The 18,843-nt window shown below is 33.1% G+C and overlaps 1 protein-coding gene across 2 annotated transcripts; it reads right to left on the reverse strand.

Moving 5' to 3' along the window:
* Nucleotides 1–2,342: 2,342 nt before the first annotated feature.
* On the reverse strand, nucleotides 2,343–6,222 carry LOC145598640 (axial regulator YABBY 5-like). Of its 2 annotated transcripts, none has more exons than XM_081655021.1 (7): nucleotides 5,766–6,222; nucleotides 5,332–5,499; nucleotides 4,973–5,099; nucleotides 3,558–3,606; nucleotides 3,397–3,472; nucleotides 2,801–2,887; nucleotides 2,343–2,640 (listed from the first exon to the last, which is right to left on the reverse strand). In XM_081655021.1, the coding sequence occupies exons 1-7, from the start codon at nucleotides 5,877–5,879 to the stop codon at nucleotides 2,566–2,568; spliced, it is 696 nt and encodes a 231-aa protein (XP_081511147.1). In that variant the 5' UTR covers nucleotides 5,880–6,222; the 3' UTR covers nucleotides 2,343–2,565. The 2 variants fall into 2 exon arrangements, with proteins under 2 accessions (XP_081511147.1, XP_081511148.1); XM_081655022.1 differs by having other exon boundaries at nucleotides 2,343–2,643.
* Between the last annotated feature and the right edge of the window lie 12,621 nt (nucleotides 6,223–18,843).

The raw sequence follows: 18,843 nt of genomic DNA on the forward strand, positions 1-18,843 counted from the left end.
GTTAATGACAAGTGATTTATGGAAAAATATAAAAAAAAAAGGAACTAGTTGTTATGAACGTATAGTCACCTGCTTTGTCATTCTCATCTATGGAGTAGTTCATTTGATTATTTTGATATGGGAAATACGAAGTGCTTAATAACTTTTTTCCTTTAGTTGCGATTTTTGAGATGGATTCTTGATCATATAATTTGTATTACTTCATTCACTATTCTATCTACATTAAAGGAATTTCTGTCTTCTTATAGTGGTATGATTAAAGTTTCTAATATAAAAAAACTAAATTGGACTACTATTGATGCTTCAAACTACTATTTATGAATAGTGGGAATAGTGCATTTGTCTTTGCTCCCTGAGCACCTGCAGAACCAAATTCAATTAAACCATCTTTATCATTGCCATCATTCTTTGTGAATGCCTTTTTCCTTTTCCATCTCTACTTTTAGGTCTCCCTGGCAAAAGACAAATTCTTTTTCAACAAACTTTGAAGCAAAATAAGAATATTATTGACTATGTAAACTATTTTATTGCTTCTTTTTGTTAATGGTAGGCAAATCCCATTAAAAAAAAGTATAATTATGTGTGAATTTATTCTTTTTTTTTTCTTAATTATTAGTAGCTTTTGTCAATTTTTATAAAACTAACTAATAGTTTGCCAATCATACCATGTTTTTCTTGATGAGCTTTCATTTTAATGTAAGATACAATCATTTACCAATGTCTTTTTGCTCTCGATTGTAAGATTCAATATATGTATTAAATATGCCTAAGAATTATTCGACAATCCCTTACAATTTGAATTATATGAAGTATAATTATATTTATGTTATGAATTAAATGCTAGATATTGAGGTATTGCAATCGACAATTGCATATTCATAAAGTAAATTAATAGTTAAGGTTTGATAGTTTCTCAGTGTATTTAATCTAAATCTAAATTTGTTTTGAAAAAAAAAAATCTAAATCTAAATCAACAATTCTTGTTGGTTAAAGTTCTTATATATAATACTGAAAACTTAATTGTTTGTAAGATTGAACAATATTCGCTTTAGAACTTCATTAGGCTAATTTCTCTTACTGAATGAATTTGAGCGTAAGCCTTTTGAAAAAATAACTTCATTAAAGTTGCAGGTGTACATCATAGCATATCTATCAGCCTTGAAAAGAAGGATTTGATAAGATTGCATTAGAGTTAGAACCCTAATAGGCACGCAGTAAGAGGTAGGTCACTACCAATAAGGATGTTGAGACATCTTTAATTAGGCTGTCCTAGTAGAAAAGGGATCATATCACATTATCATATCTGAATAGGAGCAATGGGAATAACCCACATATATATATTCCTTTTTTTTTTTTTTTTAAATATCGATTAAGAAATAAGATGTCCGAATGACCGAATGATAATATTGGGTAGTCACTTGTTCCTTTGTTGTTCTTTTAATCGTTTTTTAAAGACCCAAAATGTAAAATAAAATAAAAGAAAAAGAAGAAGTAAATGTAGCTAGGAAGAGTAGAGTCGTATTTATGTGTTCTATCAAGCAAAGATACCTTATAAGAGTATATTAGGTTGATCACTTTAGCTTACATGTGGTAAAATTAATTTCTTTTTGAAATTTTAATTTGCATAAGTTGTAACATGTATGTACAAATTTTAAATACTCTATGCTTCTCATTTCTAACAAAAAAAAATTATACAAACAAGATCGAATAAATAATTAACACTACGGTGTACAACAAATAACATAATGTTAAATATTTAATGATATATATGTTGTTATAAACGAAAAAAAAAATCACGTCATTGTTGACCAAACATTTGCTCCCATGTTAATTTCTAAAAAACATATTTAAAATTTGTGTTATTTTCCGTTCATTTAACTTTTTTTTTTTTTTTTTTTTTTTTTTTGGGTTCAACACATGTTTAGCTCTTTGGAATTCAGGAGCACAAAATAACGTGTGATATTTACTAGTTGACAAAATTGATTGTTGTGTACGAAGTATACACCAATTTCTCGTATAAGTACAAAACATACGTACAAGCAAGTTTCAAGTACAAACCAACATGCATCTATTTGAAATAGAGAAACACCCTAAACCAACTACCACAATTACTTTCCTAATTATATATATCAATTCTTATTAAGGAAGGTTATTTTGTACTAGCAAATGTTTTTGATTAATTGATACCCTTACAATAATCACACCACAAAATCTCCATACACTATTGTAGCGTGAATTATTAAACAATAATAATATAAGCAAGTTAACAAGTACAACAAATTATTAATGGAATTAAAGAGTAATAGGTCAATTTTAATAAAGCAAAGCTGTACTATTATACAAGATCAAACAGATTTCATTGAATATTACTGGTGGGTTATGAAGATATCACAAAAGCTGAGAGAGCTTTAATAAGCCAATCTGGATATCAAAATTAATAACCCGCCTAATTACATTCATTAACGACAACGACCACGTACAACGATGGCGACTCTTATGAAGAACATACAGAAGGAGTAGCCTAGCTACAGAAATTAAAAAGCATCATCAGCATAAGTTTTGGTTTTAATAAGGAGAGACACCAACATTAGCTTGAGCACCGAAAAATCCACTCCTTAGGCGGATATCTTCTCCAGCTTCCTACTTCCATTAATAACATAAACAGCCAAAGTTTTAGTTGAAAATATTTAAATACTTGGTAAAATAAAATAAGAGGGTAGAAGAAAAAAAAATGAAAATAAATGTGGTGTTTTTTTTGCCCTAAAAATGAGAATGATGACTGGAATGAAGAATTACATACCTGGGGATGGTGAGGGCGCATGTTACTTGTCCTTTTCACCGTCTGATCCGGCATCAACCCAAAATGGATGTGGGGAAAGTGGGCCCACTGTTGATTTAAACATATTTAGAATATTTTTTTTCAGCCATAATTTTGCAAAAATCTTTTATATTACAATAATCTGTCATGAAACCCTAACATTTGTCATAGGAACTTAATACAATTAATTAGAGGCTAGTAATCCAGCATTTATGATTTGTTAGTTAAAGTCACAGGGTTGGTACCTAGAATTTGTTATCAAATTTCGTTTACATTATTTATTCCTTAATTACTAGAATCTAGCATGTTAACGAATGAAGCCAAGCAGAGGTTGTATTTGTTTCGTTATAGAATAGGGGTATATGCAAAAATTGTTAGGAATTATAGGATCCAATAAGACTAGCAAAATCGATATATCCCAATGACCCAGAATGGCATGTACACAACATGAATTAGCGCGTGCATGACTAATCACAGCAGAAAATGAATACAATAATAATGCTTGAAATGTGTTAATACTAAGCCAAGAGCAACATAAATGATTAGTCGCGGAGATCAGAGTATGATAGTAATCTTACATTCTTGGCAGCAGCACTGAAAGCCTCTCTATGAGAAATATCAGGATTTTCAGCCTTAATACGCTGGATTTCCTCCCTGCACATACAATTCATTTTAAGATTCCAGACTTGCTAAATCGGGTAAGAAATTATTAGGGACTTGAAAGGGAATGATTACTCACTTGATGAATCGGTTGTAAGCTGAAGGCACTCTCTGTCTTTTTTCCGGTGCTGTTATTATACGGCGGAACACCAAATACAAATTTTAGCGAATAATATTTACTAACTTGTTTTCAAAAAAAAAAAATTTACTAACTTTTTTTTATTCAATCAATAAGTTTATATATGAATAATTATTAATAGAAACACCTTAAATATGACAAAATAGTTAACCAAGTAATAAAAATAATATACTAATTTCTAGAGTTCACAATATGGATATTTTTCAAAGGCTATGCATAACATGTTTAAAGTATAACAGTCGTTAATAATAAATAACAAATCATGTATAATTTTTCAATGTACTCCATATTCACAACTGAAGAAAATCAAACTTTATTTTAATTGATGCAATGATGATTATATAGACACATACAACTATACAAGTAAATCATAACTACTTTCCCCTAAACTTCCGGATGACAATGATAGTAATATGTCTTTCATTCACTCACTGATCGACATATAAAGACAAAAACACAAAGACAGTATTATCTTTATAACCTGTCCATGGTTTATTGGTTAAGGATGGTATTAATTACTGTAATATCCTTTTCTATCGTGTTAACTCATTTGTTATGAACCTCAAACAAACCCCTCGATCTATCTCTAAAAAAACATCCATGTTTCTTTGTTCTTTCATATGTCTTCTTCATTTGATCCGATCAATATGAACGAACTAATAATTGACATATGCCCTAACCAATTCATTTATTGAAGCAATCAATTAAAAATTCCGATTTTGAAAAAGATAGAGAAAGTTCATCTATGTAAACACAAATAGATTAGACTTTAGTACTTTGCCTAGACTTTTCACACATTTCACTACAGAGTACAATTTAACTGAAAACAAGCGATAATTTTTGCAAAAATTCAACACTTGGTAAAAAAAATTGTGATTGTATATAGTTATTGTGTATTGCGACAATTTGTGGCATTTAAAATTTTTTTAAAAAATTTGACTGGAATTGACAAAGCCGATGTAAGTTATGAAGGTAATGGCAAAAAAATTGATTTGATAGTGTTTTTGCATTGCACAAACTGTAGCTTATATGCATAGAAATCAAATTGACCAAATAAAACTATTTCCTTGCTTATTTTCTGATATCTCATATCTCTAATATTGTTGGTTTAAATTTCAATAAATTAATCAATTAAGCAGCTATAGATGAGATAGGTAGCTATGCCAAAGTAGAGAGTAACAAAGTCTTGATCCAGTGCTGAAACAAACACTGAATCAATGACAAAGTTGCTGCATAAAGTTGACATAGCCATTAAAACAACATCCATCCCCACCCCTCTTTTCTCCTCCTTAAAATTAATTAACACAGTGCAGAGTACTACAACTTGGGACGAATTATAATATGTATATGCTCACGTCTGTTAGTGGTAGGAGCCCTCGGAAGCTCGTTTGGACCGCCTCGGCTTGATGATGGATTCATGTAGCTAGATGCACCATTTGCTTGTGTTACTGAGAAATTTGGTGCTTGATTTGGCATCTCCCCCTACAAATTTATCAATCAATATAAATAATCCATTTAATGGAAAAAAAATATATATAATAAAATGAAGAATTGGAATCTTATTATGCTTCAAGAAGGTGAACATCTAATTACACCAAGCTAAGCTGATACCTTGAATCAAGTTATGTTCAATTAACAAATAAAAAAATTGTACACTTTCTGAATTCCTAAAATAGAAACCCTAGCTAGCTAATAAATTTGATAGTAGTAATACCAGACGATAATGGGAGTTGGGAGAGTAGTAGTTATGATGATGAGGCAAGTGATACTGACTAGCCGGCGGCGGCTGAAGTAGAGATCTTGTGTTCACCGGCAGGAGATGGGTGCAGTGCCCACATCGGACCGTCACCGTCTTGTACAAGCTGCTTGATGGCACACTTACCTGCCCCAACACAAGATTTTTTTTTTTTTTTTTCATTAGTTAGTTTTCATAAATTAAAAACCCTAAAAAAAAAAAATAACATAGAAGTAGTAACTAGATTAGAGATGGTTACAACAATAACAACAACCCAGTATACGAACCGCGAACACTAGCAACAAAGGCGGTATTAATGATATCAAGTAGATAATGAAGTGATTAAGAAATTGAATGAATAAATAAAAAAGTGGTAGTGAGAAGAAAAAGATGAAAAGAGGGAGAAAGAATACCGCAAGGACGGTCTCACAGCGAGAGCATTGGAGATAACAGAGTTGCTCAGAAGGTGGGAAGTGGTCCAATGACAAGCTTGTTGTTGTTGTTGTTGAAGTATTAGAGCTTGACATTTCCTTGGATGGGATCTCTCTTTCTTTTATAAATTGATTTGAAATTTGATCAATCCTTTGTTTTTCTCAGATTTGATTTGATTTGATTTGATGGCTTTGACAGATGAAGTAAACCCCAACACCTTGGATCCTTTCTATTTAATTTCCCTTTTCTTTTGAGCTTATTATAACAGTGTTTTTCAGCTTTGTGTTTGTTTTAATTTTCTGCTCAGAATGAAAGACAGGTGAGTGGAAAGAGAGAGAGAAGTAGATAGTGGGAATTCAAGAGCTGTTCTTGATCTACTACTTAATTATAAGAGAGAGATAAAGAGTGGTGTCCTTAGTTGGTTATCTCTCCTTCATTTTCATTCATCCCTATTCTCTAATTTGTTCCTTTATGTTTCCTTTTATAACCCATTTGCCTCTACATCTATATCATCTTAATGCATGTCATGTCTACCACTATACATGTCATGTACTTTGATTCATTCTCTTAAACAGTACATTATTATGTATATGGTGTGCACTTCATTTTGTCTAACATTATGTATGTGATGTAAACCTCAATTTTTTATTTTATTTTTTTAATTAAACTTGTGTATGTGAAGTATGCTTCATTCTGTTTAATTTTATGGATATGACGTACACTTCATTCTGTCTAACGTTATGTATGTGATGTACACTTCATCAGTCTAAAGCTATGTGTGTGAAGTACATTCTATCTAACTATCTAAGAACGTGTGTGTGATGTACTTTTCATTCTGTCTAGCGTTATGTATGTGACGTACACTTCATTGTGTCTAATGTTATGTATGTGATGTACACAAAATTCTAACTAAAACTATGTATGTAATGTATATACACTTCATTCCGCCAAAGATGGTGTATCATAGTTTTCATTTGGTCTGAATATTATATGTAATGTATTAATTATTCAATTTGTTTAACGTTATGTATGTGATTTTGTGATGTATTCTTCCATTCTGTTTAACTTTATGTATGTATATGGCCTAGTGTATATTATTTCATTCATTATGTCTAATGTTATGTATATGATGTATACCTCAGTTTGTCTAACATTATGTATGTGAGATACTTCATTCAATCTCACCATAAAAGGACCTCTACAGTTTTGGACTACTATCCGATTGATCCCAAATATAATGATTTGTAACAATTGTTTTAACAGTACCTTTTACTCATTTACATTAGTGTTAGAGATGTGGCTATAAGTCTACAACTGATGTGCTAGTTGTGTATAGTCAGAGAAGACACTTATTATGGTTTTATGGACAAGAGTAATGACATACGATCTTCTCTACTTTCCTTTGTATGCCAAATTTTCTAGCGAATCCTTAATGCCATTATATACATTGTCCTGATGCATTAATTAACAATATTGATTTTTTTCAACATAATCATTGTTCTACATAATACAAGTATATGTCTTGGAATCCAATCATAACTAGTACATGCTATTCAGAATATATGATAACCTTTTTCAACATTCCAAATAGTTTTATGTCCATTATTTGCTAACTAAAGGGATAGCTGACCCTTTTAAACAATTCAAAAAAAAATAAAAAAAAGTTGGCATTTCAAATTAAATTGTACTATATCTTGAGGCACCATTCTTTTAACTTTAAAAAATAAGTAAGAAGTCCAATATATAAGTGCAAATGGGTTCATTCAATTTTAATAAGCGGTAAGGTTTAATCATGCCTAATAAGTTTGCTCCCTTGCAATTAGGTCGATCTAATAAGATCCAATGAGCTAACTAGGTTCAATAAGTTTCAACCATGTCAAATAACTTCAGATAAGTTTCAGCCATGTCTAAGCTAATTACTTAAGATAATTAACCATGTCTAATAACTTTTGTTAATTTCATAAGATGTCAATTGAAGTGAAGTCACCATTAACAAATTGGGAAATGGTGGGAAACAACACAAAAACATAAGAAAAAGTGAAGAATGCAAGAGAATGAAGATAGAGTACATGATTACATGGGATCCCTAAACAACAGAAGATGGATGGGATAGCTAGCTAGAGAGTATGTGTATAATAGTATAGGGATTGTAACAAGTAAGAATTTGGATCCATAGAAGTATGTGAAGGTTAGCGGTATTCCCAAAGTATCCAAGTAAAGTATAGATTATAGAATAGCATGTATTTGTGTGAATTTGTGAGATGAAGAAAATGAAGAAGAAGCAGAAGCGGCAGATATGGGAGAAGACTTAGAAAGTGACATTTGCATATTGTTTTGATCATTCACTTGTTGCTTTCATACTTATTTATTAGGGGGAAGGGGCTACCACCCCACCTTTCTTTTATTTGCTTCTTCAATTCTATGTGGTTCTTATTTTCCTCTCCCTTTTTTTTAATTTTTCTTTTGTCCTTTTTTTTTTCTTTATTAATTAATCTTAGGGATGATAAAACAATGTATGGCTCTTTTTCCGATAGGTCAACCCGCTGTAATTTCTATAATATTATGGGCAAGTTTACACTATTACTTTAATACTTTACCTGACGACTTGTAAAGTAGTAACACTATAGCCCCAAACTTCAAACAATTAAAGCATTTCTTACTTAAAATTAACTAGTCTTACCACTTTCTTTTGATTTCATTGGTATGTACGATTGTAGATAGTTACATTAGTCAAGAAATATTAACACCTAAGCTGATAAATATCGAGGGAGAGCCCTTTTTTTTTATTCTTTTTTTTTTTTTAATTTTGGGTTGAACCTAAATTGTGGTACCATGTATGGCTTTATGTAGAAATCAAATCACTATATCATTAATGAAAAAAAGTTTTTTTACTCATGCTTGTTTGAGAGTACAAGTACATATGTAACTTACGAAGTAGTTATGAAGTGACTCACTATGATTAATTTAACTAGCGTGAAACTGTACCTCCAAAAATCTTGACTATAATATATGCGTATATGTCACATTTCATCATCTTAAATTCTTAAATAAGTGTTCGCATCACATTCTAAGATTGCTATTTTATCAATAAGCATACACATGTGCCATTCGGATTCATACACATAGTATAAACTGTATAATTGCAAGAGAGTGTGTTTTATTGCTGAATTAGATGCATCAAGTGAAGCTCAGCAAGCTAAGGGAGTTGAGGAGATTCGAGAGGAAAGACTAATATCTAAAACCATTAATTAGCAATTGAAATCAAATATTATTTACTTGGCAGACATAGATTAATAGTAGCTACAGCTAATTAAATAGCAAGGGTAGCAGATGATGAGGGAACAATGGAACTTCTCGTAATCTTGAGTTAGTTCTAATGTCCTATATGCTATATACTGCTAGTATACAGGTCTCTTTTGTATAGTATAATCTTTTGTATAACCATTTGAAAAATATCAAGCTAAGCAAGAAGAGAAGAAACCACCAAATCCATATATAAAGTTTAAATTCCATTCATAACCCGTTAATTAGCAATATATATCGATACATCATATTCATATACCACTCGCAAGCCTTATTTATATTGGGATCACATTCACATGCCTTATCCTCTTAAGAGACATAAATGTATTGGATTCGAATATCCCATCTGACTTTAATAGACTTGATTGTATATTTGGATCATGGAAAACATGATTAATTTTATGTCATGAACAATTTATAATCACATATTAGAAAAATCAAAAATCAAAAATCTTATAGTTACTTTGTATTCAAATCCCCCATTGTTCATGTTTAGAAATAGAACAATCTTAATGTTCTTTATACAAAAATGTTTTTTTGCCTTTTCATTAACTCTGATCAAACAAATTTTTTTAAAGTTTTAAAGTATATTTAGACAATAAAGAGTATGCTCAAATGAATTTTACCTCTCAGTGTCACGATTTCATAATTCATTTTAGGGCTAGACACTTAAATTACACCTCATATCTAAGGATCGTTCCGATTTATTGAAAACAATTAAACTAAACTGATTGAGGCTGAATAGAACTAAACTGTTTGTGAGAGAAGAAAATTAGAAACTAAACTGAACTGAATAGAGCTGAACTGTTTATGAGAGAAGAAAATTAGGATTTGAATTGAAGTGAACTAAATTGAAATTAAGTTAAACAGAACAAGCCCTAAATACCTAAGATTAGGAGGTTTCGAGTTATAAATGGGTCCACTGCTTAGTTTTAGGTTATTCGTATACAATGTATTAATGTACGGTGTATTTAATAAAATTAGGAAAAAAAAAAATAGAAAAACGTACGAGTGGTAATTTATTAGGTAGATCAGAAACCGTTTGATGCGGAAGCAAAAACCCGCGGATAAAAAGCCTACATTCATTCTAAACCTCCGGATCCGTCTCCGCCTCATCTGGGCTATACAATCATACATTATATTATTAATTTAAATAACTTAGGATATTATGTTTTTTTTTTTTTTTTTTTTTCCTTTTAATTTTATGGGTTGAGATTTTACTTTTTACGATTTGACCACTCAATCACTCTCTACTTTTGCATGCAGATGTGAATTTAATTCAGTAAAGCCAAATTTCTGTCTTCCTGTCTCAGCTTTGTCCTATTAATTCTTTTCTACCACTATACTACTCTTTTATCCATAAATAAAATTAATACGCACTCAAATAACAGAATACTGTCACATTTTTATTTATGAAATAGTGTTGCTTATCGTTATTTACTTTTGTTTATAAACGTAAGCTTATTAGTTATTCTCATTAATCTAATTGGTGAAAGTGAGGGATAGCTCCCCTTCCAATTCTAAGAGATTTTGGATCGATTTATGATATTTATTAGTCAAGAGAAGATTTACGACAAGGTACGTACCCCTTGAGAACTATGAGAAGTGATTCGATGGACAATGACAAAAGGAGTAGGCTACATAACTACGTAATTATGTTGACCTAATTTAGAATATACGTTGAGATATGGAAACAAATGCAAAGACTTTTGGAAGAGCATTGGAGGAATTTGTATTACTCATATGTGTGAGTGTATATAAAGATTTGGTACGAGTCCTGTCCTCTTTAAGTCTTAACCACAACCTCGAATATTTAGGCTAACTCGGAGTAAAAGTAATGACATACAGTACCATTTGGTGCAGTATTTTGTGGTTCCAAACACCAAATAGGCTTTTTGAGACCCTTTTCGGAAATTCTGAGAGTCACCTCAATGCATAATCTTTTCGGGTCCAAAATTGTTTGTTATAGGCAAAACCTAGAGGCTAATACACAAAATAACACCAATTTTAGACATTTTAGGACCTGGTGTCAAAAACTTTCAAAATTGTTTTTTTTTTTTTTTGATGCATTAAAAACTTTCAAAATTGTGGAGATGCATCCCAGGCTCATATGACATTGTTTGGAACCATATATGACCAATAGTTGATCACTTAAAAGTCTGTGATGGCCTTGAGTTAATTAAAGGATCACAATATTGTATATGAAATGACAAATTGACAATTTAGAGGCAAAATTGATAGTCGAGATGCATTGTGTATGTTAAGGTGGATGTATGTATTGATCATAATTAGATAGTCATATCCAAGGCTTACAATCTTTATCTTTCAAATACAAGTGAATATATAAGTTCTGAATGCTAAGGTAGAATATATTTCCCGTCATAACAATTTCACTCTATAAAACTACTCCATTAATCGCCTCAAAACTAAATTAAGACGGAAGTAGTAAACCACTAAGGCTCCTACACGTTGGCATTCAATCTGTCCTACACGAGCAGGACCAAAAGACTTTTGGTAGTAATGTAAAGTCGTAAACTTAGATCAGAGTAATGTAACCACTTTTTTTTTACCCTTGGCCTTAATCTGAAAGTGCATGTTTGTACATTATTTGCCCACTTTCTAGCGCCCCACTTATAAATCATCTAAAGGCATGGCTTATCACACCCTCCACTTGACGACCATAATATAGCATATAGCCAAACGAATTATATTTTGAGTCAATTTTAATCGTTTTCCTTGAATGCTGTCAATAAGTGGTCCTCTTAGCTAGTTTATTAGGACAATGTGGGACATTAAAACATTAGATGGATTTTATTTATGTGCTGTCTAACCCATGCCAAATTTAATGTTGTGAAAAGTTACAAACAAGAATAGCTAACGATTTTTTTTTTCAAGCCCAATTTTCAAGGAACACCCAACATATATAGACAAACACGAACCACCAGTGCTAGCCATCTCTCTAGCTATATGCTACGTGAATGTTTAAATTGAAACAAAAGCTTTTTCAATTTATATTAACGGATCGGAGTGACTCAAGGAATAGGTGTTATTGACAAAAAAGGAAAAGGGTTTAAAAGATCGTTTATTTTTTAATTAATGCGAGTTTTATGAAGTAACATCTAACTACTCACTTGTCTTCATGTTTGAATGATTATAGTTCCTTGATTTGTACATATACATAGCTTAAGTCAATTTTGTTTATATACTTCCATATGTCAAATATAACTTTTTTTATGATGGTATTGTGTACTATGTATCTAGTTTGTAGAAAATAATTTAAATGGGGTTATTACAAATTTAAGCATAATGTTACATACATTTTCTCTTCAATTTGATAGATTATATTGTACGTAAACCTATTTTTTTTAAAAAAAAAAAATTCATTTGAAAGCAAAAGTAAATTATAATATTCCGTAAGATCGAAGTATATTGAAAACACGATATTATACATAATTTATACGTGATATTTGGTTATATTTTATTGTGTTTTCTTCATTTTTCTAATCTTTTAGAGTTATTATTCTTCCTATTTCGATATTGCTCTTCTCGGTTTGTTTGTTTTTATAGGAATAGGGCTCGACTTGCGTGGAATTCAACTTGGACGCGGGATATTCTTCATATGGAGTGTTTCTAGCATCCAAGAAGTTTCATGGCAGCCTAGTCCGCAGCTTGATTACCGCAGATTGTCTGCGGCGCACTTCACAAAGGAGCAACAAATTCATGTTCGACAGCCTACTCCGTAGCCTCACTGCGGCTCGCAACCTTGTATCGCAGCATAGCTTCGGCCTCTTGATTGAGTGGCGAAATTAGCCCTAATATTGGGATTTTAAGAGTCCAAATCTTCTGTAAAGACTATTACTATTTTCCTAGCACATAAATAGGTTTTAGATAGTCTTTTATTAATCAATTTTTACATATATTATTTTAGAGCTTTTGGTATTACGTTCTTCATTATTACTTTCAAGATTCAAGTTTTCATAATTAATTCCAATCCCAAGTATTGATTTCTCTTCCTTTTTGAGGAATTTTGGAGGTTACGGAACCCAGTGGCGAAAAGTCTCGACACCCTAGGGATACATCTCAAGGTCATATAATGCCATTCGAAACCATACATGACAATTATATGTTGTCATAAATGTCCGTGGTAGGCTTGAGTTCACAAAATCGGTGCAAGTTGTGAAAGGGTAAATTGACCTTTTTAAAGCAAATTGGATGGTTCCATCAACCAAATTGGACTCCCGGAGGATATAAGGGACCATGGTAAACATCTCGGCAATTTTTATTTCCATTCGAAAAAAAGTTAAAAAATTCCAAAACTGAAGACTATTATCCACGCTTTTTGAGGAATTTTAGAGGTTACGAGGCCCGGTGGCGAAAAGTCTCGAGACCCTAGGAGACATATTTCAGGGTCATATAATAAAATTCGGAACCATATATGACCATTATATGTTGTCATAAATGTCCGTAAGAGGCTTGAGTTCACTAAATTGGTGCAAGTTGTAAAAGGGTAAATTGACCGTTTTAAGGCAAATTGTATGGTTCCACCAACCAAATTGGACTCCCGGAGAGTATTAGGGACCATGGTAAATATCTCGGCAATTTTTATTTCCGGGTAAAAAAGGTCAAAAAATTACAAAACTGAAGGCTATTATCCACGCTTTTTGAGGAATTAGAGATTACAGGGCCCGATGGAGAAAAGCCTCGAGACCCTATGAGATAAATCTCAAGGTCATATAATGCCCTTCGGAACCATATATGACCATTATATGTTGTCATAAATGTTCGTTGTAGACTTGCTTGAGTTCACTAAATCGGTGCAAGTTGTAAAAGGGTAAATTGACCGTTTTAAGACAAACTGGATGGTTCCACCAACCTAATTGGATTCGCGAAGGGTATTAGGGACCATGGTAAACATCTCATCAATTTTTATTTGCGGGTGAAAAAATGTAAAAAAATTCCAAAACTGAAGGCTATTATCCACGGTCTTTGAGAAATTTTAGAGGTTACGAAGCCCGGTGGCGAAAAGTCACAAGAACCTAAGCGATATATCTAAGGGTCATATAATGTCATTCGGTACCATATATGACCATTATATGTTCTCATAAATGTCCGTTGTAGGCTAGAGTTCACTAAGTCGGTGCAAGTTGTAAAAGGGTAAATTAACTGTTTTAAGGCAAATTGTATGGTTCCACCTAACAAATTGGACTCTCGGAGGGTATTAGGGACCACGGGAAACATCTCGGCAATTTTTATTTCCAGGAAAAAAGGTCAAAAAATTCCAAAACTGAAGGCTATTATCCACGCTTTTTGAGGAATTTCAGAGGTTACGAGGCCCGATGGCGAAAAATCTCGAGACTCTAGGCGATACATCTCAGGGTCATATAATGCCATTCGGAACCATAAATGACCATTATATGTTGCCATAAATGTTTGTGGTAGGCTTGAGTTCACAAAATCGGTGCAAGTTGTAAAATAGTAAATTTACCGTTTTAAGTCAAATTGGATGGTTCCACCAACCTTATTGGACTCCCGGAGGGTATTAGGGACCATGGTATACATCTCGAAATTTTTTATTTCTGGGGGAAAAAAGGTCAAAAAATTCCAAAACTGAAGGCTATTTATCCACGCTTTTTAAGGAATTTTAGAGGTTACGAAACCCGGTGGCGAAAAGTCTCGAGACCCAATCTCAGGGTCTTATAATGCAATTTGGAACCGTATATGACCATTATATGTTGTCATTAATGTCCGTGGTTGGTTTGAGTTCACAGAATCAGTGCAAGTTGTAAAAGGGTAAATTGACCGTTTTAAGGCAAATTGGATGGTTCCACCTACCTAATTGGACTCCCGGAGGATATTAGGGACCATGGTAAACATTTCGGAAATATTTATTTCCGTGCGAAAAAAGGTCAAAAAATTCCAAAATAGAAGGCTATTATCCTTGCTTTTGAGGAATTTTAGAGGTTCCAAGACCAGATGGTGAAAAGTGTCGAGACCCTAGGCGATACATCTCAGGGTCATATAATGCCATTCGGAACCATATATGACCATTATATGTTGTAATAAATGTCCATGGTAGGCTTGAGTTTACTAAGTCGGAGCAAGTTGTGGAAGCGTAAATTGACCGTTTTAAGGCAAATTGGATGGTTCCACCAACCCAATTGGACTCCCGGAGGGTATTAGGTACCATAATAAACATTTTGACAATTTTTATTTTAGGTCGAAAAAAGGTCAAAAATTCCAAAATTGATGGCTATCCACGCTTTTTTAGGAATTTTATAGGTGACGAGACCCGGTAGCGAAAAGTCTGGAGTCCCTAGGAGAAACATCTTAGTGTCATATAATGCCATTCAGAACCATATATGACCATTATATGTTGTCATAAATTTTCGTGGTAGGCTTGAGTTCACAAAATCGGCGCAAGTTGTGAAAGGGTGAATTGACCATTTGAAGGCAAATTGGATGGTTCCATCAACCTAATTGGACTCCCGGAGGATTTTAGGGATCATTATAAGTATCTCGGCAATTTTTTAGTTCCGGGCAGAAAAAACTTAAAAAATTCTAAAACTGAAGGCTATAATCCATGTTTTTAGAAGAATTTTTGGAGGTTACGGAACCCGGTGGCGAAAAGTCTCAAGACCCTAGGGGATACATCTCAAGGTCATATAATGCCATTCGAAACCATAAATGAACATTATATGTTGTCATAAATATTTGTGGTAGGCTTGAGTTCACAAAATCGGTGCAAGTTGTGAAATTCTAAATTGACCGTTTTAAGACAAATCGGATGGTTCCACCAACCAATCTGGACTCCCGGAGGATATTAGGAACCATGGTAAACATCTTAGCAATTTTTATTTCTAGGCGATAAAAGGTAAAAAAATTCCAAAATTGAAGGATATTATCCACACTTTTTGAGGAATTTTAAAGGTTACGGGGCCCGATGGCAAAAAGTCTTGAGACCCTAGGCGATATTTCTTAGGATCATATAATGCCATTCGAAACCATACATGACCATTATATGTTGTCATAAATGTCCGTGGTAGGCTTGAGTTCACAAAATCGGTTCAAGTTGGGAAAAGGTAATTGATTGTTTTAAGGCAAATTAGATGGTTCCACCAACTCTATTGGACCCCCGGAGGGTATTAGGGACCATGGTAAACATCTCGGCAATTTTTATTTCCATTCGAAAAAAAAGTCAAAAAATTCCAAAACTGAAGGCTATTATCCACGCTTTTTGAGGAATTTTAGAGGTTACGAGGCCCGGTGGCGAAAAGTCTCGTGAACCTAGGCGATATATCTCACGGTCATATAATGCCATTCGGTACCATATATGACCATTATATGTTGTCATAAATGTTCGTTGTAGACTTGAGTTCACTAAATCGGTGCAAGTTGTAAAAGGGTAAATTGACCGTTTTAAGACAAATTGGATGGTTCCACCAACCCAATTAGACTCTTTGAGGGTATTAGGGACCATGGTAAACATTTCAGCAATTTTTATTTGCGAGCGAAAAAATGTAAAAAAATTCCAAACCTGAAGCTATTATCCACGGTTTTTGAGGAATTTTAGTGGTTAGGAGGCCCGGTGGCGAAAAGTCTCGAGAACCTAGGACATATATCTCAGGGTCATATAATGCCATTCGGTACCATATATGACCATTATATGTTGTCATAAATGTCCGTTGTAGGCTTGAGTTCACTAAGTTGGTGCAAGTTGTAAAAGGGTGAATTAATCGTTTTAAGGAAAATTGGATGGTTCCACCAACCCAATTGGACTCCCGAAGGATATTAGGGACCATGGTAAACATCTCGGCAATTTTTATTTTTGGGCGAAAAAAGGTCAAAAGATTTCAAAACTGAAGGCTATTATCCACAGTTTTTGAGGAATTTTAGAGGTTACGAGGTCCGGTTGCGAAAAGTCTCGAGAACCTAGGTGATATATCTCAGGGTCATATAATGCCATTCGGTACCGTATATGACCATTATATGTTGTCATAAATGTCCGTTGTCGACTTGAGTTCACTAAGTCGGTGCAAGTTGTAAAAGGGTGAATTGACTGTTTGAAGGCAAATTGGATGGTTCCACCAACCAATTGGACTCTCGGAGGATATTAGGGACCATGGTAAACATATCGGCATTTTTTATTTTCGGGCAAAAAAAGGTCAAAAAATTCCAAAACTGAAGGCTATTATCCACGGTTTTTGAGGAATTTTAGAGGTTACGAGGCCCTGTGGCGAAAAGTCTCGAGAACCTAGGCGATATATCTCAGAGTCATATAATGCCATTCGGTACCATATATGACCATTATATGTTGTCATAAATGTCCGTTGTATGTTTGAGTTAAATCAGTGCAAGTTGTAAAAGGGTAAATTAACTGTTTTAAGGCAAATTGGATGGTTCCACCTAACAAATTGGACTCTCGGAGGGTATTAGGGACCATGGGAAACATCTCGGCAATTTTTATTTCCAGGAAAAAAGGTCAAAAAATTCCAAAACTGAAGGCTATTATCCACGCTTTTTGAGGAATTTTAGAGGTTACGAGGCCCGGTGGCGAAAAGTTTCGAGACTCTAAGCGACACAGCTCAGGGTCATATAATGCCATTCGGAACCATAAATGACCATTATATGTTGCCATAAATGTCTGTGGTAGGCTTGAGTTCACAAAATCGGTGCAAGTTGTAAAATAGTAAATTGACCGTTTTAAGTCAAATTGGATGGTTCCACCAACCTTATTGGACTCACGGAGGGTATTAGGGACCATGGTATACATCTCGGCAATTTTTATTTTTGGGCGAAAAAAGGTCAAAAAATTCCAAAATTGAAGGCTATTATCCACGCTTTTTGAGGAATTTTAGAGGTTATGTGGCCCGGTTATGAAAAATGTTGAGACCCTAGGGGATACATCTCAGGGTCATATAATGCCGTTTGGAACCATATATGACCTTTATATGTTACTCAACTATTTAGGAACTAATAATGCAATGTTGTCTATCAGATTTTGCTGAGAACTTCAACTTTACAGTTTATGGTTTTAGCAAAACCCAAATAATAAGATAGGTATATATTCTGACAACCTATGAAATTTTGGAATTGTTTGGCTTTTGGAGAACATAGATGTGAAAGTTTTGATCTTTACATTAGCTTCTTTTATTAGCTTATTACAGAATACAAATCTGTCATTTTTGGAGCATTTCGTGCTATTAAAATTGTGAATTGATTCCAAAGTGCAATCAAACAATTACGTTACTGGAGTTTTATTTGATCTATATGAATCATATACCACACCTTTCTCAGTCCTTACATACCTTAGCTTGATTATTCTTCCACTCAACATGTCGTCAACATAAATCAAATTCACTTACTCGATTCCTTGATCTCCACATGAAAGAGGAGAAAAGAGACTTTCATTTTGATACCTTGAAATTTAACCTATATGACAATCAAATTGTTGCACAAATAGGGATTCCATATATATTATTTTTGTCATATTATGTACAAATATATGTTGTGTTGTCTTCTGCTAATAAAAGTATAATTTTTTTCATGTACCAATTATGAGTAATAAGTTTAAATGAATTCTAACGAACCCATGCATGTATGTACAAGTACAAGATGACCTAATTATTAAAATCCTAAGGCTATGATATATGAAAAATCAACAATAAAGATTTATTACTCTTGTACGGTGCCTAGTGTTGCATATATGTACGACATATTTTTGGATTTACACGCCTATATTATATGTAGGTAAGTAAT

Source organism: Chenopodium album, chromosome 20 (assembly GCF_948465745.1).
Source record: "Chenopodium album chromosome 20, dcCheAlbu1.1, whole genome shotgun sequence".
In the NCBI taxonomy this organism is placed as follows: Eukaryota; Viridiplantae; Streptophyta; class Magnoliopsida; order Caryophyllales; family Amaranthaceae; genus Chenopodium; species Chenopodium album.